The 22,321-nt window shown below is 42.6% G+C and overlaps 1 protein-coding gene across 1 annotated transcript in view; it reads left to right on the top strand.

The window, feature by feature from the left end:
* The first annotated feature begins 762 nt into the window (after positions 1–762).
* LOC119651261 overlaps positions 763–22,321 on the top strand; it is a 378,821-nt gene continuing 357,262 nt past the window's right edge. Inside the window, exon 1 of the mRNA XM_038054760.1 lies at positions 763–1,737. Coding sequence (XP_037910688.1) covers positions 1,692–1,737 — 46 coding nt within the window. The 5' untranslated portion in view covers positions 763–1,691. The remainder of the gene's footprint in view (positions 1,738–22,321) is intronic.

The following is a 22,321-nucleotide window of genomic DNA, read 5'->3' as shown; positions in this document are numbered from 1 at the left end:
ACACTCAGAGGATTGGAAGGTCGATCCTTCAAGTTAAGTGGAGTCAGCCCACAGTCTACCATAAAAACAACGGCATGTAAGGGCTCACCTGCTCTTTACTGTAAAAATAAGTATGTCGCGAGTCGACTTGGTCTTGATGTTTGTGCTACCACGAGAACCACGCCCCTGCCTGCAAGGTCACGACGCAGGTTCATCCACTTTCGGGCAGAGTTTGGAAGATGCATTCGGAATGTGGACATAGTCCGCATCCGCCGCTGGACGTTTTCTAAATCGGGTTTCGTCCGTCGCGACATTCCAAGTGATTACAATTCAAAGCTTAACATATATTTAAAAATATTTTGCTAAATCTAGAACGGTAACTCTTCCCGTTCAGGACATAAACCATGACCATCTAATTCAAAAACCATGTTCCACACCCCAATTATTTCCAGTATCTAAAGATATTCCAATCCAAACACACAAGATACACCGCGCTGCATCAGAGTTCTGAAATAGGCTAGAGATCATATGTTGTTCACTAGCAGCGTTCCAATAGACAATGCACTTATCACATATGATTCCCCTTCGGATCAACACATGCTGCTTGGGATGATCTTGGATCTTGGAAGTCAAGTAGGAGGCAAGAGTGGCACGAGTTCAACAAGAAAACTCAAAGTTAGCAAACGAGCCGTGGAGCCCCAAGCAGTGGCAGAGTCTTAGGTCTTGAGACGAGCTCCTCACATGAGTCAACCTACGAATAGACAGGGTGAGCAAGGCACTCCGTATGGCGTAGGGAAATCAGAAAATGCACGAACAGTCTGAGTTTTGCCGTTGACTTAGCTGCTAGCCGGTGCAGAGTGCGGCTAAGGAAGGTAATTCGGTGATTCCGCGATAGTGTGGGTCGCAGCGTCTTGAGTTCGACACCTTGATAAGATCGTTACGAGCGTTTTCTGTAAGCCAGGGAGAATGAGTGCAATGATAGGAAACCCAGTTAATTAGTTTGCGGAAAATCAGTTAACTGTTTCTAGTGTGATTCATACATAGTCGTGCGGTCAAGATCGAATAGTAGTTGAACACGCATTGCATGATCCGGTGGATCTGGTCCGCCTGAGTGGGAAGCTGAGGTACTAGAACCACAGTTTAATTAAGGAAAGGCGATCCTTCCTATCTTTCCCATCTATGTAGTATCGAGAAAAAGAAAATAAGTCTATGGTGCAGTAAGACTTTCGAAGTCTCCGGTATCCAAGCTGGTATTCGCCGGCCCCTGTTGGGACTGACCTTTGTAGGCGGTCGGCCAGAGTCTCAGCCATTTGGCAAATTACACTCGCGGGTTATACGATCAGTGACCTCTTGGTCGTGAATCACCGAGGGGTCAATAACGTTTCATGTTGTGGTTACAGCATCTCCCTTTCGAGTGTAGTGGTCGCGATCTTAAGATGGATTTATGGGTACTATGCGGTCTTAAGTGAATCCACAACGTGTTTGCTTCGAAATCCAAAATAGGCAGTGAATGTAATCATTTCTTACCCTTTCATCCGTGAATTTGTATGTGGCTCTTCGTGTACATGTAACAGAGTGTAGAAGTTACTCGATTCTTGGAACCTTTGGATCTATAATAATCTAAATAAGGAATACACCTAACGAGTTTTCGAAGTGCAACGAGTCAGCAGAAAGCAGCTCCAGCTATAGCCAGCCGTGCGCAGTCTTCTAACATGGATATTGAGTCGGACGAGTCGGAACGTTGGGAGGACTTTTTTGGTATGTTCTGGTTTAGTTTAGTACCTCGTTTTTGATTTCAGCTGTACACTTGGTCGTTACATCGTCTACCATATGCAACTCTCTCGACGCAATCATTTATAGAAGTTCCTTGACTTTCTTCGATAGGTCGAATTAGACTGGCCAGTTGCATTGCAATGCGTACAAAGTCAATGTGTGTAATTGCAATTTAACCTTAACTCTTAACTCCGCGCTATGTTCTAGTTGTGCATTCGTGGTATGCAATGCAGATACTACACGGCGTCGAGCGTATGCATATGGAGTACCGCGATATGTGGGCTGCATTAGCCGTTTGTAATGCCAGATCACATGCACGAGCGGTCCACATATGTTTTTGAACGTATTTCGAACACATATCCACGTTCCAAGTGCAATGCATATTACCAGGAATCTATGAATGAATGGATTTTTTGAACAGTTGGACAACGATCATATGCTAGTTTGCATATGGACTCCTATATGCGAGTATGCATATTTATACGTTTCGATGAATGGAAGTGAAGAACACGCAACTTCTTCGACAGCAGCGGAACTTCTTGAAACCCACGACTACTTTTTTCGTGACTTTTAACGACACTCGCCTGTCTGACTGCGATTCTTGCTCTCGTAGCACATTGCTTGATATATTCGCCTGATTCTTGGTCGTCGTCTCTCTGGGACATCTCAACCCACACTGGAATGATCCTTGATTTTTTGCTGAAGTGTCTGCACCAAAAAGAAGAATAATGCTAATTTAGTTGTGGCTTGGTGTTGTTGGTTGAGGACTTCCAGACATTTCTTGCTTGATGTTGTTGGATAATCATTACGAAGGTTCAAAAAGAGTTTTTTTTGGATCAGAGACTCTGAAACCGCCTCCACTGTGGGAGGCTGCCTTTGGGGAAACATAAATGGGAGCTGAAAACGGATAAATCTTAAGTACTTTCTTGGCTTCCTTAGGCATTTTCATCTGTAGATTCAAATTAGCAAAGGATCTGGGAAAATTCTGAATACAAAAGGCGCAATATATTTGTTTTTTTTATTATGATAGTATCTAAATCTTTTTGCTGCGTCACGCTAGATCTACATCTCCTATGCTATTTTTTACCACGGCAGTCGTTAAAGGAGGGCGGAAAACATTGCCTTCGCTTTTCATGAAATGGCAATTCTATTGCTCCCGAAATCGTCGGTTCCACGGATGGGCAATGGCTTTGGCAATCGAAAACGACTTATCATTGGCTCCTCGAATGTGCTTACGCTCGCTTAAAGCATTTACTCCAGGTTAAGCGAGAATTTAAGCAGTGTAAGTTAGACACCCAGGCATTGGGACGTTGGAGCAGACACCCTCTCTTTTGTCAAGTCAAGTGGTAGCAGGCGCAAATCCTGCGCTTTACTATTGCTGACAGCCGGTTTTCAATAGAATCTTGACTGCACGATTCCAGTCGATGTTAGGGCGCATCGCAATTGTCTAGAGAAATATTAGACATAGAGAAGAAGGATACCTTCGAGCCGACCCCGCTTGTGAACGGGACAAAGGCTGAAGAAAAAGAAGAAAGAAGAGAAGAAGGATACCTTCTATGAGCAATTAGTCCCAATTCATGAGAGGCTTCCCAAAGGTGACATTTTGGTAGTAATGGGCGATCTGAATGTCAACGTGGGCTCTGACAACAACTTGCCCAGACATGATCCTAGTCACCTTAATAGCAACGGTGAAAAGTCTGTTGACTTCTGCAACTTTCGCCGTCTTGTCATCAGTAGCATAGTGTCCGAGCACAGCCTCTGCCACAATAACAGCTGGGTTCCGACTGACCGACAGCAAACATTAAATCGACTATATCGCGATCAACGTAGATCTAGGAGTTGTTTTCTGAATGCGCTACGCAGAAGAGGTGCTGTCATTGGTCAGCTTCTGCTAGCAGGTAACCGGCGGGCCAAACCCCAAAATTTAAAATGCCATCTATGCCATCCGGGTGTCATTCAGGAGGGGAAAAAATTCCATGCTGCGCAAGCAACACAAACTCTAAATCAACCTGCCCGAGAATATTGAGGAACACTGAGTCGCCATGAAAAGTATCTTCACCTCTGGTGCGGGTGAAGTTGTCAGCCACGTCTCAAAAGAACGCAACGGAAACCTAGAAGCGGATTGAGAATTCTGCTGACGCCTAAAAGAGCAGGTGGGGGAGACCCGGAAAAATTTCATTATCGTGAAAAAGCATGAGAAGTACAGAGTAGTGGTCATCGTGAGCGAGGCAGAAACGATCACAAATAGCACCGATTTCGCTACCGTATATCGCATTACAATAGAACTTGCAAGTGATCATAGGCTTTTCGGGGGTTTGTGAGAGACATGAATATTATGTCTCTCACAAGCAAGCCTCCTCATCTCAAAGGATGACCAGTTGGAAAGATGTAAGTACCATTTTACCACGATTGTGAACCATTTTACATTCGGCGAAGTTTCACAGTTGCATGCAGATACCGGCTGTCCTTCCGAAGAGCAGTGAAATTATTATTGCGATCATTCATACAGAATTAGCCGTCAACCGAAACTAAGCCGCCAGCTTTGTCAGTTTCCATACCAAACTGTTTGTGCAGCCCCTGCAGTCTTTACTGAGCTGTTTATTAAAAAAGGCACACCTCTGAAATGCATCAACTGGAGGGATATTTGCGTTCTCCCTGCTATCGCAATGAGCCAAAAACATCCTGCGAAACATCAAGGAAGATCTCGACAGCTTGATCCGCAGAAACCCATCTGCATCACATTAATACTTGTCGAATCATTGTGGAGTAGCACGGAGAGTTTAGATCACTAGCTCATCTGCTCTCCATCGATTTCGAGAAAACTTTCGACAACGTTAACATTCCGGGATTCCGTAAAAACTGACATATGATTCCAGAAAAGTCACTCAGGTAAAATATTAGACGAATTTGAAGTCGAAAACGAGAGTTGGATCTTGTCACCGATATGTTTTCTCCCTATTATCGCTGATCCTCAGCGCCTCAGACTCAATTCGTGTCATCAGCGTATTCTGATCGAAGACAATGAAGTAATGGAGAACTTGGTCGACATATGGGCCATATATCCGTTAACGTGTAGATTTGAAAGCGGAAGTGGCAGTGGATAGGTGCCAAAATAAGGCCGACAACTTGATTACAGGCTATGCTATGCAATGGAACCCACTATCATAGAATGAGCGATGACTGGACAGAGTAGTAGCGCAGAACGAAGGAATAATGGTGCAAGCTTCTTGGAAATTCGTGTAGGGAGTTTAGGCGCAGTGCTGGGAGTCGACAGCGTTGGCATGTAGGTAGATTCGACGATTATGTTAGTGATTATATCCCGACAGTTTTGATCTTATTTATTGCACAAAGATAGGTCTACAGGGGTCAACCTTTGTTTTATCCTGCCTTTCGAATAACTTTAATTCTTGCGTAATTCCCAACTAGCCAGATAGTGCTTCACTTGACGCATGGCATCAAACATATGGAGAACGGTTACTTTATCAGAAAGAGGTAATAAATTTATCATTTTCGCAGTAACGAGATTGTGTCCAAGGGCATTGGGAATTGTGTCCATGTAGCATTGAGTCCTTTGCGTGTTTCGATCCCTCACGTGTCATTATGAAAAATTAACGTGTCTGTACTGATGCGTGGGTCCGCGCCGGATCTAAAAATCACACAACGAACAAGAGAATTCACTACGACTAACAAGTTAAAACAAAACGCGAGTTAAACTTGAAAAAAAAAATCTCCAGACCCGAGTGTCGCGATCGAGGGATGAAATATCCACGACGGATCACAGTCTTGATCCTTGCTTCCTTTGTCTCAGATTTTCAATGAGACGCGCCACCTGCCTTGACATCCTCACGCCATTATTTGCTGGAGCTTCAGTATTTGCAGGCAAGCCTTCACAGTCCATTTAGCCGATTTCTTTTTGGTTTTGGGATAGCTCTTCCCTCGAAGTCATCTTGGCCACTCAGGATGGTTATTTGACCATGTAAATCTGTTAGGTTCATCACAAGTGGCTTCGATTTCTATCGGGAATTTCAGTTTAAAAAGCGGTCATATAAATCAAAATTTTTACAAGATTTGTATCAAAGGGTCCGTTGATTAGTGAGTGGCCTTAAGGAATATGCTTTTAGTAATTCCGAACTCGATTATATCTTATACCATGATATGCCGTAAAGTCTACTCCGAACTGATGGCGCAAATGTCATGTAATGCATCGAAGCCAAATCTAAGAGGATTTTCAGATCCAAAGCTAAATTCGCCAGGGTTGCATCTTGTAACGGATACTATTTGGTTTGTTACCAGCATTTTTCTCCGTGATGTCTCAATTGGTTAGAGCAGCGCTGTTGAAACGGAAGGTAGCAGTTCAAATCTCACTGGTGGCAAAGTAATTTGTTATCGTGACTGGATGTGAGATACCAGTCGTCTCAGCTTCGCATGGGTACCTGAGTCAAAACAGGATAATGATCTCGGGTGAGCGCAATGCTGTCTATATTGCCTCCTTCAGTGTACCGTTACGGTCTTGAACGAAGTGCTCTAATACACTTTAAGGCTCTGATCCAATATGGATTATTGCACCAACGATTATTATTATCGGCGTTTTTCATACTGTCTTGCCCAGGGGACGCGGAGGACTTCAATGGACCAGGCATATTTCCTTAAATACATCGATTACGCTCACGGCATCTGTTTACTCTCTAACCATGTCATGGATCTTGGTGAAATGGCTCGGGATTTGGAAAAAGAGGATAAATACCAACAAAACCAAGGTTCTTAATCAAACAGACCCACTTATCACGCGCTTCCTATCTGCACTAATGGACAAAACCTTGTATATCTTGGAAGTATCGATTCTGCCGACAATAGTACAGAACTGAATGTCGCTCAACGCTAGATCCACCTTCGCTGCCTTGCCTCCAGTCTGGAAATGCAGTTACCTCAACACCAAGATCAAGGTGAGATTGCTTTGTGCTAAGACGATTTCTGTGTTGCTATGTGGAATGGAATGGGCGTTCCTCAAAAGCTAAAAGCCTTGCTAAACACTTGTCTATGATATATCATTCGAATGAAGAACTTGGTCGGTTCACAGACCATTCACCTGTGAGCGCTGTGATCGGAGGGAGAAGTGACAGTGGATAGATCACACATCCAGGAGCTGCTAGCTACGCCATGTAGTGGCACAGACTCCACGACACGTGGGTCGCACCAAGAGTCTTTGGCGCTGAACAGTAGAGAAGGAATGCTGGCGCGTCGGGAAGTCGCGGGGGAAGTTGAGGCTGATCTCAGTGGATAAGGTACAATGGCGTGTAGTTGTGGATGATGCGCTATATCCCACCGAGGGGTGAGCAGCATCCATATATATATATAAGATTTATCGTTAAAATTACCTGTTACAAATAATTGCCGGCCTAGTCCTTAAAAAAATTGAAACGAAGAAAATTTTTACCAGGTGTTATATAGCACAAACCTGTTCTATCCTAGGATAATCGACAATTTAAGGAAACAGCCATGTGAAGCCGTTTCAAATTGCATGTGAATTCAAATGTCCGCTATACCATAGTCAGTAAAAAAAATAAGCAGACTAGTGAGGTAAACTTTTGATACAAGAGATTTAAGAGATTTACCCTATCACCGTGCGTTCGAATTTATTTTCCCGTGAGATTTTTAAATATTACGTCTGATTTGACATTGATTTTAACCTTAAGATTACGTTAGGATCCGCTTCATGCAGGCAACTACTATCACTCTTTATTCTTAATCGTTCATCATTTCGCTTTAACCAAATATTTTTCAATTATTCTGACTAATGCTGTCAGATAAGAACTTTGCTTACCGTTGGTGCAAAAAACAGTAAATAAATTGACTAAAAGACGCAAATGGCATTGATCATTAGTCATATTTTTGATAGGATTTCACTTTCCAGTAAGGTCAGAGAGATAATCGCTCTATTATAAAGTAACGTAGCTGTGAGAACTGAGGGTACTTATGCAGCGGGCGCCTCACTGTCTACTAGAAGTCTCAACTAAGTAAACTGCCATTTGCAACCGCCATTTTTATGCAACGACAGAAAGTAAAGTAAAATTAGTAAAATTAGTTTTTTTTTGGATACGATTAAATTTTAAGAGGTTGTTGCGGAAGTTTTCAAACAAAGTTGCTGCTCAGAGATAACAGGACGAGCTGAGTAAGTAAATCACTTTTTGACGATGGTCATGAAAATCTAATTTACGCAGACAACTGTGTCTACCTTTCAGGCCTGACGAAAAAAGTGTGGAAAGAGGGGATTCCTCAGAGCCCAGAGTTTTCTCGGGGACTCGGAATAGTTGCTTCAATGAAAACTAGGACAATAGGGGGCCCGCATAATTTTTATCTCAGGCACGGATAATTTTCACGCCGAGCGCTGTTTTCCGGATAATTTTCATATCAGCCCTGATCCTGTCAACGGCCCTTCTTTTCATGATATTGCTTCTTCGCCCATGATGCTTTTAAGGATTGAAACGAAGAGAAATATATTATCTGAAACTCACTAATGATCGCTTGATCGACTTCAATAAAATGTCCGGTTTAGGCGCGTCAACCCTACAGGTTAACTTAGCCTTGTCTATCGGGTCTTTTCAGTCTTCTTCTTCAGCCTTTGTCCCGTTTATAAGCGGGATCGGCTCGTGGTAATCGGTTTCGCAATTTGGCCCTATCAAATGCCTGATACCGATCCAATCTCAAGGCATTTAAATCCCCATCCACCGTATCAAGCCACCGTTGTTTCGGCCAGCCTTTGGTCGCTTGCCATCGACTTCGAGGTTCATTCTTGGGAAGTGAATTCCCGTTAACGCGAATTACGTGATCATACCACCGAAGACGCCTCTCTCGCAGTTTTTCCACGATTGGTGCAACTCCATATCGATCGCAGATATCCTCATTTCGAATGTGATCAAAACGCGTCACGCCACTAGTCCAAAGCAACATCTTCGCCTCCATTACCGGCCAACACTCAAAACCATAGAGAGCGACAGGACGGACGACATTGCGGTAAACTTTAAATTTGAGACATTCGTTGATACGTCAATCACAAAGAACACCAGTTGTGGAACGCCACTTTATCCAGGTTGCGTTAATGCGTGAAGCAATTTCATAACGCAGTTCTGCTTTGCAGGTCACTGCCGCTGACAGTGATTGTGCCTGTTTCATGGGGACCGGTCGTCAAAAATTCAGTTTTATTCAGATTCAATCTGAGACCGTGTTGAAGGGGGCGATCATTCCATTCTTGGACAAGTTGCTCGAGACCATTTTTGCTATGTGATGCTAAGACGTTGGATGTCCCCTGTGACTGTGTCCATAACAAGAACAAAGAAGATTGGTGAGAGGGTATTTCCTTGATTAACACCAACAGAGACATGAAGCGATTTTGATACACCCGCCACACTTTGAACTTTACTTTTCGGATTGTGGTGGAGAAATTGAACCCAGCGCACGAGTTCTTCTGGCAAATGAGTTTATGTGGCACACGGTCAAACACTTTCTTTAGATCCAGAAATGCAATGTAAAGAGGGCAATACTTCCCACGGAGTTTCTCCATGAGCAACCGTGCAGCATCTCCAAGGAATTAATCAATTTCTCCGTGCTTTGGATTCAACCACGGACCTAATTTGTTAATGAGCTGCGTTATCCATCTGGCTCTTTTTCCCATGAAAGTTGCTACTCATTCAATGAGTGTTGTCGATTTTCGCAGGCGATCAACTCCATCGACCCCTCTCCCTTGCACTGTGTCCCTTACAAAGGACGGCAATGATTACCACTCTCGCAGTTCCGAAACAATACACCAGGCAAATGTTACCCGTGAAGCTCACTGTCTCTGTATTTACACAATGAGTTTACGATACTTGTTAAGTACGCTTAACGTAAGAACTTACCAACACATATTTTTTCGCAAAAAGAAGGGGATTATGAGTTCAACAATCAAAATATTATGACTGGACTTCTTGGCTCTCTTTTCTCCACTGACTTCGAAAAATCATTTTCGCTATCAAAAATTGTTTTTGAAAGTCATGGCCAACGATACTCGCAATTGTGTATGCTCACTCCGCCATAGCTTGATTCATTAGGTTATACTACCCCACTGTAGACCAAAACGCACTGCATTTCCACTCATAAGAGACGTCTCCTGCTAGATGTAGAACCCCAACATTTGGCAATAGTCGACTTAAAGCCGAAGCTCTGGCAGCCATATCCGCTGCTGCTTTGATTTGCTCGAAAGAGCTTATCTTTTAGTCGGCCGTCAATTCAAGACACTTAAAAACTGGTTTTCGCTATATACTCACCAAGTTGAACGACCCGAGACGCAAGGAGTTAAGTCAAAATAACTACTTTGGTTTTTTTGTATGCGCCCGGAAATAAGTGCCGCAAATTAATCCGCATAGTCGACTAGACGCGACTCTTTTTGCTTGTCTAGTCTCACCAAGCTGTCGTGAGAAACATTTCAAGAATCCCGTCCTAGGATGGAACCCGGTGCTTTCCTTCAACGTAATTACTTTCATATAGCAGGTAAAGGTATGTCGGTATCTCGGTAGATGGAATGAATTTTCTAGTTTAATCTGTCTGCCTAACCTACAAACACCACGATTCGTCAAGATTGCCGATTTCACGGATTGCGCTTCAGTTCGATGTACTGTACCTCCATGACGGTATCAACCGTGGACTTTCAGACTCTAAAATGCCTTGGGGTTTAGTCCTCGCCGCGCGTATCGCTTTGGTGAGTCTATTCTTCATGAGCTTTGCGAGCAATTTCCAAACTGTGACATGCATACAGAGCGATGATATGCAAACAAGGTCTTCTTTACCTTTGCTGATTAGGGCAAGTCTCGCCACCTTCCAGCGACAAGGAAAGGCAAGCGTTCCATCTCTTTTATAGTGAACAGTGAACAATCCAGAGGACTTCTACGGAAGGAGGAGATGGGTGAAGAATAATCCTCCTATAATGGGGTCCATCTCTCTGGCATTAAGTGAACAGGGTCTCTGTAGGGCCTCCATTTTTCGGGTGACCAACCCCGTTAATCGCTAATTTATTATTTTCTAAAACAATTTATTTAACTGACATGAGCATTATTTAAATTTTTAGCTTTTCTGAATTAAATTAGACATTGTATTCTTTTTAAAGCAAAAACCAATGAAGTGACGAGATCTATTTTCCTTGACAGAATCAGACAGACTATTTATTCTATCTCGTTGCTCCCCCGGCCTCGCACCTGTCAACTTGTCTTCAACAAGTAGGCGAGCCACACACGAAGGTGAGTTTCCAGCCATGGTGAATTTTGCTAACCTGGTGTGGAGCTTGGACGAATCTCTGCTAGGCGGCTCCACAGTACAGCGCCTCCACACCTCCTTCCGGTCGTTTAAATGTTGTACTAATTTTAGGTCGATCAACCAACACATAGAAAGGCAATCACGGCTCCAATGGAAACGCGGAAGACCGTCCTTACTAGGTTTATATCTGAATTTACAACATTGTGAACTAGAGGTACGTGAAATATGTGCGCGTAATGTGGAATTATATCACTTTCTGAGAAAAAAGTATCACAAACATCATTTTTCGCAAATATTATGTTATATCAACATCAAATATTAATAATAGGCAGCCGATATTGCCAAATGTAGCTCATCATTCATTCATAGCGTATAGTATACGACAGCACCTGCTTGTTCCAAGGGTTTTGATGAATCACCCAATATTCACCTTCGCGGTGTTCCAACCGGCCGCAATTGCTTTGAGAACGATGTATTAATGGTCACTTGCTGAGAAGTTTTCCAGAACTCATCACTGATTCATCGACAACAAAAGCCGTTCCAGCAAGAAAGTTACCTCGGGAATGCTTTCTTCGCTTCCGGGCACTGGAATGTTAGCGTGGGCTGGCATTTAAAACTATGAACCGCGTTCTCGCCGCCATTTCGAGCGGTTGTGTTGCACCGGAGTCTAGATGAGACATGCCGCATTCAAATAGCCTAGCAATTACGATCTGCCCCTCTGTGGCCTTAACAGAGCATTAAGCCTGAATCGATAGTCCGGAATGGTCTCATTCGGTGTTAGATATCCGCTGAAAAGTGATATCCTTAAACACCGAATCCTGATAGCAACGGTATCTGACAAGTCGTAATGCTATGTTGTGGGGTCGTTGTTCAGGCACTGTTCACTGATTACCTCTTCCAGTTTGGTTATTTCTGTAAGACGGTCAATATTTTCAAAGAAAACATAAGTTCTAGGCAACAACCTAAAACCTTCTTTCTATCCCTTGACTGCTTCATAGAATGTAACCTTGTCGGTTGTCCTCGGACTTAATTCAACGTGGACTCCCCTCCACTGTTTACGTGCCATAGCTGACACCAAGCTGCCTCGTGCAATTCCATAAACTTCATTTCTTTCAGATCATATGTATTTAACGTCATGTCGCACTTCTGGACAATGTGCCTTTTGTCGTCTTACATTTTGCATAGAACAAACCAATTAATATCTTTTTGCATGCTTCAACGTAGTATTCATAAATGAGTAGAACTGCAGGGATAGAATGCTCGCCCAGTATCAGTGCAGGCCTCCTATATTATAAAGAAAATTCGAATTTTGTTGAAATTGTATTCCGCTTGCGTCAGGTGTGGTTTCAAGACTAACATCCTTGTAAAACAGGGGCACTTATCAACATGTTCAAAGGTGTGTCTTCTTCATTCAGTGATATCTCAAGGAATGAATTTAGATCGGTAACTTCAAAATAGATAAGTTGATCTTGTAAAAAGATTTATATTGTAGGAATTTGAAATTGGACCTAATAATCTTCAGAGATCTGGCGACCTGAGATTTCGGCGGAGGCAACCCATCAGCCTCTGTTCACCTCTGTGCTGGGAACAGCGTGACTTTTATGTAGATTAGGAACCTTGATGTGGATGCGAATTATATTGGATGAAAAAATCACCAACAATTTCAACCCTAAGCCACCCGAAGAAGAACTGCATATTTATTTCAGGATTGTTGGAGTCCTGAGCATACAGTTGATGGCCGACGGGGCCAATTGGGGGGAGAATTTCTCGTACTATTTCTGGTCCACGGACCCCTCCCTTTGGAGCTAGCACCCAATTTTTAAAAACAGACGACTTGTGGCTTAGACATGGGCGTTAGACATTGCCTTATCTCTGCCCTGGAAAACAGCGTTTGCAAGTGTATCACGCACGCAGGACTCCTTCTCCCAAAACAAGAAAAGTTTAATAATATACGTAGATCATAATTATCAATATTATGGATAGTTGTATATGAAACACTCGAGTTCCCGAATCTTACTCTAGGCTATGTGCTTACTTATGTCCAAAAATAATTTCAAAACCAATATCTTACATATATATCGGTGAATAATTCGTTAATATAGTGCATTGCTGGAGGATATTTCCAGGTCAAGGCGGTTTTCAATTGGATTTGCATCTATTATTTTTCAAGGTAGCAATTAATGCTAATCAAGATTTTTTTCTCTATGCGAAATGGAATTATATCTACATTGCAAATTTTTTGGAGTAAATCGGTATATGTACGGTGTTCAAAACAATATAATATAAAGACAAATTAAATTGCCATTATATGTTCAGATCAATGGTCATTTGCTTCCTTGACTTGAGAACAGTAGCATGCAGGCACTCATAATATATTTGTTGTTTGTGCTACCACTCGAAGTGTTGCACTTTTTCAACTTTCCACCTGATGGTATGTATATAAAATACCTAATTTATATAACATGCATGAATATAGCATTTCGATACTAGCAGCTCTTCACCACGGTGCCTGGCTACCATACATAAATAATGCGGATTTCTTCAGATCATTTATGTAAATATTCACCAGTTTACAACGGATGGTCTTCAGAACTTGAAGAGGACACTCACGATCGCCGAACAGGATTGAATTACAGCAGCCGTTTCACGTCACATGCGAATAGCTCTTACTGTAGATATTCGTATATACGGAAAACTCTGGCTTCACAGCGTTCACCGCCTTCGCAATCGACATCTTTTTTCTTCACATCTTGAACATTTCAGCAGAAGTCCGGCATGCATATGTGGTCACATCCACGCTCTACCTGTCACACGTCAGTCAATCCACACACCTATCCCGAACATCCAGTCCATGCAACATAAAAACTATTCACACATGAAAATTTTACGATTATTGTCTTCCTGGTCCCAGAAGGGAACCAAATGTTTTTGATAGAAAAGATTTCTTTGAGAAGATGACGACGAATCAGTCACTTTGTGGGGGATGAATATTTGTTTGGAATGGAGGAATTATGTAAGCCTTGATATTCATTTGTGTTCAACTTTCTGTTAATTTCTGGAGGATCGTAAAAATGTTGACACCTCTTAGAAATTCCCAGGACAGGTTTGGACCACTTTTGTCCAGAAATATTTCAAATTTTATGACTCTAATTCTCAGAACTTCTTGTTTTTGAATCATCTATGGTTCTAAGAAGAACAAATAGTTTAAATGCACAATGGAAACAAGGCAAGGGTTGTATAGACACAACATATGCAGCTACACTCAAGTGTACGAGTATTTTCTCGGGAATACCACCATCTTCCCGCATAGATCGAGCAGTTCCAATGAAACAATATGTTTTGTGGTTCAGAAAGATCAGGAACAGATGTCTTTAATTGTTTGTGAAGACTTTGTTTACGCCATGTAAATATGTAGACGTTTGGAGCGCCGGCAACTTGACTTCCCATGTCTATAGTGTTTATATTTCCGTGCTTGTACGGAAGCCGGAAATTTGATCCATTTTCTCTCTACTTCCTGACCTTGTTTTCTTAAGTGACATGTGCTTTGATGTCTCCATCGTTTTGTCTAATTGTTCAGGTGATCTTGTTGCCACTTGATTCAAATGGGCAAGGTGCTGTGTCTTGTCTACCTGCAAGTACGATCCGATTTGCAATTCTGAGTCAAAGGCAGTTAAATTTAAAAATTGGAATTCATTAATTCTGAGATACACATTTAATTAAGAGAAGGTAAAGGTTCGTTATTGCATAAAAAGGTTTCGCAAAAATGGAGTGGGAGCGGAGAGGATACGTAGAAGGGAGAGGAAAGTGCCACCGCTGAAGAATTGTGGCGGTCACCCCTTTAAAAAGCTGTGGCACCTCAAAATTGAGCTGTCATAACGGTAGGGTTTAGTTTTAAATCTAATCCTCGGAAGGGCTAAGGAGAGTATAGAGGGATAAATAATTGTCTTACCAAAAAGCTAAATAATCAAATGAAAATAGCTCCTTTTTGGGCCACCGTTGTGAGTTTTTACCAAGACTAGAAAAGAGAATGCCTTTCTTTCTCCTGCAAACTTTCCCTTCTACCTCTCTATTCGCGAGTGGCCATCAGTTTTTAAAGAAACGGGGTATTCGCCGCAATTTTTCCAGGGGATTTCATCCAACAAGCAAGTAAGAATTTTTCTCAGTACAAAAGAAACTAGATTTCTTTATACATTACCGAGGGAAAGACATGGCATTCTACATAGCAGAAGAGGAAATGCGGTAATTAGCATAGGGATTTAGTCCAGAAATATACAAGGATATGTGGAGTCGATTGGGAAAGCAATTCAGAAATGATCTGGTGGGAATTTATGTCTTGTTAATACCCCAAAACTGCCTTCTCTAGTTAGGTCATAGCTAACTTGTTGATGCCTTGGCAATAATAATAATAACCGTTGGCGCAACAATCCATATTGGATCAGCGCCTTGAAATGTGTTAGAGAACTTAATTTAAGACCGTAGCGGTACACTACAGTACATTGTAAGAAGCAATGGGGTCAACATTGCGCTTACCTGAGATTATTACACTCTTTATTAGTATCGATTCAATACCTGTCTGCTGATTTTATGGATCAGCCTGTTTATCCACCCAGCCTTTCCCGAGTGATTTCAACGCTTCTGCCATCTATTTGCAGGTCTCTCCCCTTGGCGTCCTTGGTCTGCGACAATGGAGAGACTATCTTCAGTTTGTACCTACTTGTAATCTCATCTGCGTCAATTGGCATTATTCCGGAGATGATGAATGCAGCCTCATCTGAGAAGGTTCTGAAGGCAGAACATACCCTTATGGCTGTCCTCCTATAGACCGCATACAGTTTACGAGCATTACATGACATATGAAATGCCTTTCCCCAAATAGTCGTGGATCCCTTACCACAAGCATATTTATTGCACGTATTGTTTAAAACTTTACTTCGTACTTATCATCACTTCCAAATATTTGATGGTCGACGGTCGGAAGTGATAATGTGATTGCTGACTCTAATTCGGGAGTAACGACATCTTTTCCTCTGCAAGTGCCAATCGAACGCTCTCTAACCAAGCCTTAAAAGCGACTACAACCAATGTATCATTGGCGTAACCCACCATCCTGCTCATGCTGGTACTGCGCCTTCCGTGAGTTGCATTTTCGACTAAGCCGACAACCATTTTGATGACATCAATAGCTAATCTGGCTTTACGGAACCCACACTGCCGATCTGAAAGGCCTCCTGGTCTTTCGACGATCGGGAGTAACCTGTTGTAAATTACCCGCTCCAACATTTTCCTCATAGTGTCTAAAAGACCTATGGGTCTATAGGAGGATGGTTCATCTGGAGGTTTATCAGCCTTAGGCAGCAGTACCAGCTTTTGCAGCTTCCATGCTGTAGGGAATATCTCCTCGGATATGCACCCTTCGAGCAATTCAGCGAACATGTCCAATCTGGATTTTACGACGAGCTTAAAGGCTTTGTTCGTTATGCCGTCCAGGCCTGGACTTTTGTTATCACCTATTATGGTGCAGATCGCTAACAGCTCGTTCGTGGTTACTGCCGGAATTGCCATCACATTCAGGAAACTCTAAAAAGCGTTAGTATCATTCTCTTGCTAAGAAATAACCCCTGGATAATTTTCAACAAAAAAGTAGGGCACGTGATCTGTGGGGATAACCAACCTCTCAACCGTCCCACCAGAATTCTACAGGCGCTTCCGCTCGGATTTACATCCGCTTTCGAGCAGAGCTCCGAGAAACATCCCCTCATGCGCCGCTGGATGGCAAGCTTGATATTTTCGCGGGCTGCCTTGTAAACACGCAACTTTTTTCTCTGATCACTCCTATCTACCGCCCTCTGAGCCGTTGGATCGTCTGGATCGGTGGCCGGCTGATCGAAGGCTGGTCAATTCACTATTGCACCAGTAGTTCGGTGTTCTTCTGGGGAATGAACACCTCCTAGACACGGACGCCTCATGTGTCTTGGCGATGCATTGTATGGCATAAAGAGCTCTCTCCGTGGGACCGCCTGCTTGAATAAGAGAAGAAGCTTGCTCCGTCAAATGCTTTCATCATGGGGCATTGTATAGCGTGGCGACGATCCTCATGTAGGAGGCCAACAATTCTTCTCTTGAACCCGGCCAAGAGTTCGCAATTTTTTCCCTAAGAACCCAGGTTTCCGAGGAATACATAAGGACTGGCAAGATTATATTCTATGACAGTAAGAGCTTTGACCCTATGGTGAGAGGTTTCGAGCGAAACAGTTTTTGTAAGCTGAAATAGGCTCTGTTGGGTGACAACAACCGTACGTGGATTTCCTCATCGTAGCTGTGATCGGTTTGATTTTCGACCCTAGATAAGAGAAATTACCAATGACCTCAAAGTTGTAATCTCCTATTTTTATTCTTCCCGTTTGACCAGTGCGATTTTTGGTTCTGTCGTGGCCGCCATATATTTTGTCTTGCCTTCATTGATGTGCAGCCCAAGATCTCGCGCCGCCTGCTCGATCTGGATGAAGGCAGTTTGTACGCCTCGGGTCGTTCTTCCCATGATGTCGATATCGTCAGCATAGACCAGTAGTTGGGTGGACTTAAAGAGGATCGTACCCCTTGCATTTACCTCAGTATCACGGATCACTTTCTCGAGGGCCAGGTTAAAGAGGACACATGATAGGGCAACCCCTTGTCGTAGACCGTTGTTGATGTCGAATGGTCTTGAGAGTGATCCTGCTGCTTTCATCTGGCCTCGCACATTGGTCAGGGTCAGCCTAGTCAGTCTTATCAATTTAATCGGGATACTGAATTCTCTCATGGCCGTCTACAGTTTTATCCTGGCTATACTATCATTGGCGGTTTTAAAGTCGATGAAAAGATAGTGCAACTGATGTCCATCCGCCATCAGTTTTTCTATCCCTTGCCGTACAGAGAAAATCTGATCTGTTGCTGATTTGCCTGGAGTGAAGCCTCTTTGGTATGGGCCAATGATGTTCTGAGTGTATGGGGCTATCCGGCCTAGCAAGATAGCCGAGAATATCTTATAGATGGTACTCAGCAACGTGATACTTCTATCATTGCTGCACAGTGTGAAATCCCCTTTTTTATGCATGGGACATATAATGCCTCATTGCGAGTCGGAAGGCATTGATTCGCTGTCCCACATGTTGAACATTTTTAGAAATTATGCTAAGACAGTTTCGGATTCATGTAACACGTTTATTATCGAAATGTTCTTAGTTGCAGTCTTAACTGTTATACTCATGTCTAATTTTCCATGAATGATTTTTGGAACTCCTCCTTTTGTCGACTAGTTTGTGTTTTGGTTCTTTTGCGGAAAGTCTCTGGTCGAAACATTACCTATCAGAGGCCAATCTTGTTTAATGTTCAGATGCAACTGATGCATTGCAGTATTTTCTATTCGAGCAATCTATAATTTCCTCAAAACCAACCATTTTTCTGGGCTTTCCAGTAAATTTCTTTACCCCTGAAATCCTTCGCCTCGCCTATACCTAGCTATAGAAATATTTTGCTAGATATTGGCTTAATTGCAACATCATCTGCAATGGCCTTTATGACATTCGTTCAGCTCTGCTGGAAATTTAATTTATTATTAAATATTTTTGCGAATTATAGAAATTTATATAGATAACTGCTATTTTACTTCAACAAGACGAGCTTATATTGAACGGTGAGGGACGCAGTTTCTTCTTATGGAAGTGCTGAGGGCAAAGAAGTCACCAAAAATAAACAAAACGGAAACTTAAGAAATTGTGTATACTTACTTGTCTTTGACCCATTTCAGTGGATTTTTATCACTTTCTCTCAATAAAATTTAATCGTTTGAATTCCAGATCAGATTAAGACAAAATGTAAATAATGATGGTACATTCACAGCTCATTACACTAAGAAGATTAAATAATAAAAGTCAATATTGTGATTTAATCCTTTGGAATGCCGGAAAAATGCAAAACAGATTTACGACAATAAGATGCATCATAATATTGCAAGCTTATGAACACAATGAATGAATGTAAGATACATTGATTAATCATTCAGGCAAAGATGATAATAACAGAAAAGTACTGGGTGAGGCCAGGAGTGTTTTGAACTTTATGGGAAAGGGCATTGTTCACACAAAATAATCTCCAAAATATGAAGACAGATTGCCTTCAATTGGCGGTTTTGCACTAAATATAGAATGTATAACTTAGGACAATCTTTGAAGAGCTCTTCTGTTCATGTAAGGTAGAGCGCATTACTTCCACGCCTAAAAGCCATTCCTGCAGTTTCTCGGCGAGACTGAAGAACAAATAACAAACCATATCTATTCCGTGTTGCAACTTATGCAATGCTCAATGATTAGCTTGATGTCGCTATAGCTGGTTCCCGAATTGTTCAGTTACATTTCATTGAAACACTTTTACTGCAGTAGATGAAAATTTAATTTGTTCCTCCGATAAACGAATCGGATACATATACGATAGTATTCATTACCCCATTAAGTGGGAGATATACATATATCGGGAAAATATTTGATGTTAATGTACGTGACTAAAATATTAGTTTGACTATAAAAAATTGTGATAGCCGATCTTCTCTAGAATAATAACGAATTGATGCAAGTGGATTTGCAATGTATTTTGATTGTACCCTAACAACCCTTATCATTTCCCAAATACAAGTATCCATTCTCTTCATTATCTCCTGAAAAGTTAAGTAATAACTGCTACTGTAGAGGCCCAAAGCGATCTGATTATCGACTCTACCCAAAAAAGGGTTTTAATTGAATAATACAGCCAACAACAGAATCGTTGTACTTGCTTAATATGTGAGCTGTCCACCGCTAATTAAGAGATATTTGATCAACAAAACTCCTCATTTAAAATCATTACAACAATTAAACAATCATCCCCGTTGACTGCTCTTAATTAAAAGGGCAGGCTATAGTGCGTCACAGAAAACTGAGAAAGTTTGAGCACTCTAGTCCACTTGCATACACCTGAGCGTAGCAGACGAGATAGTCACACGCAATATCAATAAAAAAAAAATAGTAAATTTCACGAAAAGAAAACTCTTGTAGCTACAGCTACATGCAGACTCTAAATTTGGTTTCTGCATTTTCAGATAGAAACAATATCAGGCTCTTAGTTTTCTTTTCAGCTAGGAATCTCGAACACTTGTCCCTTCTGCATAACTTTATTGTCTATACATCTCTCTCGGTTTGTAGATAAGAACTTTTTAAACTTTCCTAAGGATGATGATTATGTCTTGTATAAACACCACCAAATGTTCGTTCCTAGGATGCAATGATGAAAAACTGCCAAGTGTAATGTTGTTTGAGAAGATCTTAAGCTTTGAGTTTTGAGGAAATCTTAAGCTTTCTACAAGAGGGAAATGCAATTCGCTGCGAGGGATCCACTCTCGACAGAGGGCTTCGGCACAAGATTGCGCCGTAATTTACTTCAAAGGTAGTGCCTCAGGTCACCGCGTAAACCTGTCGATGATTGTAAGGCAATACCTGTAACTGTGCGAGTCTCGCAAAGGTCCTACAATGTCGAGGTGTGTGGTGTGGAACCGCTTGGTAGTGCGGGGAAATGAGTCCACTTCTTTTTTGCTTACATGCCTGGTGACTTTACACTTTTGGCGATGCACTCTCTGGCCCAGGAGTTGATTTCCTTATTCATGGAGGGCCAGAAGTGACTAACCGATTTGACGTCCTGATGTCTGGATGCGCTACGTCATGAACCGCGTGGAACACTTTCTTGTGAAAAGTGGCCGGAATGCATGGTCGGGGTCCCTTTTCCGAGTATTCGCAGCAGAGAGAGATGTTCGAGCCGAAGATGGGCAACTCCCGAAATTTATATTTGGGGTTGGATTTGAGGCTCTTAAGTACTGCGTCATCTTCCTGTGCCTTGGCGATAGCGGAGAAGTCGAATGAGGCGGAGATGTTAACCTCGGAGACACGTGACAAAGCGTCAGCAACTATGTTGTCCGTAACGGACACATGCTGTGCGTCGGACATGAACTGGCTTATAAAGCTCAAGTGTCGAAGCTGACGAGGGGATGTTTTGTTGGGCTTTTGTTTCAAAGCATATGTGAGAGGCCTATGGTCCGTGAACACTATGAACAGCCTGCGCTCAAGGGAGAAGCGGAAGTACTTATTGCTCAAGTACGCGGCGAGTAGTTCTCGATCGTAGGTGCTGTAGTTCCTTTGAGCGGGGTTTAACTGTTTGGAGACAAAGCTCAACGGCTGCCAGACATGGTTCACTTTTTGGTGAAGAGCAGCACCTACTGCGATGTCAGAGGCATTAACAAAAATCGCTAGGGGTGCATCTTGTCGAGGAAATGCCAAGAGTGTAGCATCAGCCAGTTGCTGTCGGGATTTATCGAACGCGCGGACAGCCTCTTGTGTGTCCTTTGTTTTGGGGCCAGACAAGTACGCGCTCAAAACGATTGGTTTTTGGGCGGCTTTGGGCAGGAAACGACGGTAGAAGTTTTGCATGCCGAAGAACCTCCGCAAATTCATCACGGTTTTCGTACGCGGGAAGCTTGAAATCACTTGCACTTTGTCTGGGTCGGACTGTATTCCGTCAGGGAAATAAAGTGACCGAGGAATCTCATCTGTGTCTGGAGGAACTTGAATTTGTCAACGTTAAGGACTAAACCGGCCTCATGGAGACGTTGAAAAATGCACTCGAGATGGGCTAAGTGCTCAGACTCTGAGGAAAACGCGACCAAAACATCGTCCAAATATACGAAACAGAAGTCGAGGTTTCGCAAGACCGAGTGGATGAACCTTTGAAAGGTTTGCGCCACATTGCACAACCCGAAAGTCATCCGTGTGAAATCGAAGAGTCCAAAGGGTGTGCATATTGCCGTCTTTGGAATGTCTTCAGCAGCTACAGGGATTTGGTGATAAGTATTGGTTAAATCCAAGGCCAAAAAGATGCGGCACCTTGCGAAATGATGCGCAAAGTCGTGAATGAGTGGAATAGAATATCGGTCTGGAACAGTCTGTGCGCTTAGCCTTCTGTAATCCCCACATGGGCGCCAGTCGCCATTTGATTTAGGGACCATATGGAGTGAGGGAAGATCAACAGCGGCCCAAGGTCTGCATAAGTTGTTCAATAGCCAGCTTCTGGGGTGGTAGGGGACAGAGCTTCGAGAAGATAAGGGAACCAGTAGTGTTAATGTGGTGCTGCATATTGTGCTTCACTGATTTAGAAAGACTAGACTCGGTAGTAATCTGGCTCAACTTTTTTAGAAGTGCCCGAGCACGAGAGTCGGTAATGTCCTTTAAAA

The sequence above is a fragment of the Hermetia illucens genome, chromosome 1 (genome assembly GCF_905115235.1).
Source record: "Hermetia illucens chromosome 1, iHerIll2.2.curated.20191125, whole genome shotgun sequence".
In the NCBI taxonomy this organism is placed as follows: domain Eukaryota; kingdom Metazoa; phylum Arthropoda; class Insecta; order Diptera; family Stratiomyidae; genus Hermetia; species Hermetia illucens.
Note: the sequence above shows the minus strand (reverse complement) of the source record. Positions and strands in the feature narration are given on the sequence as shown.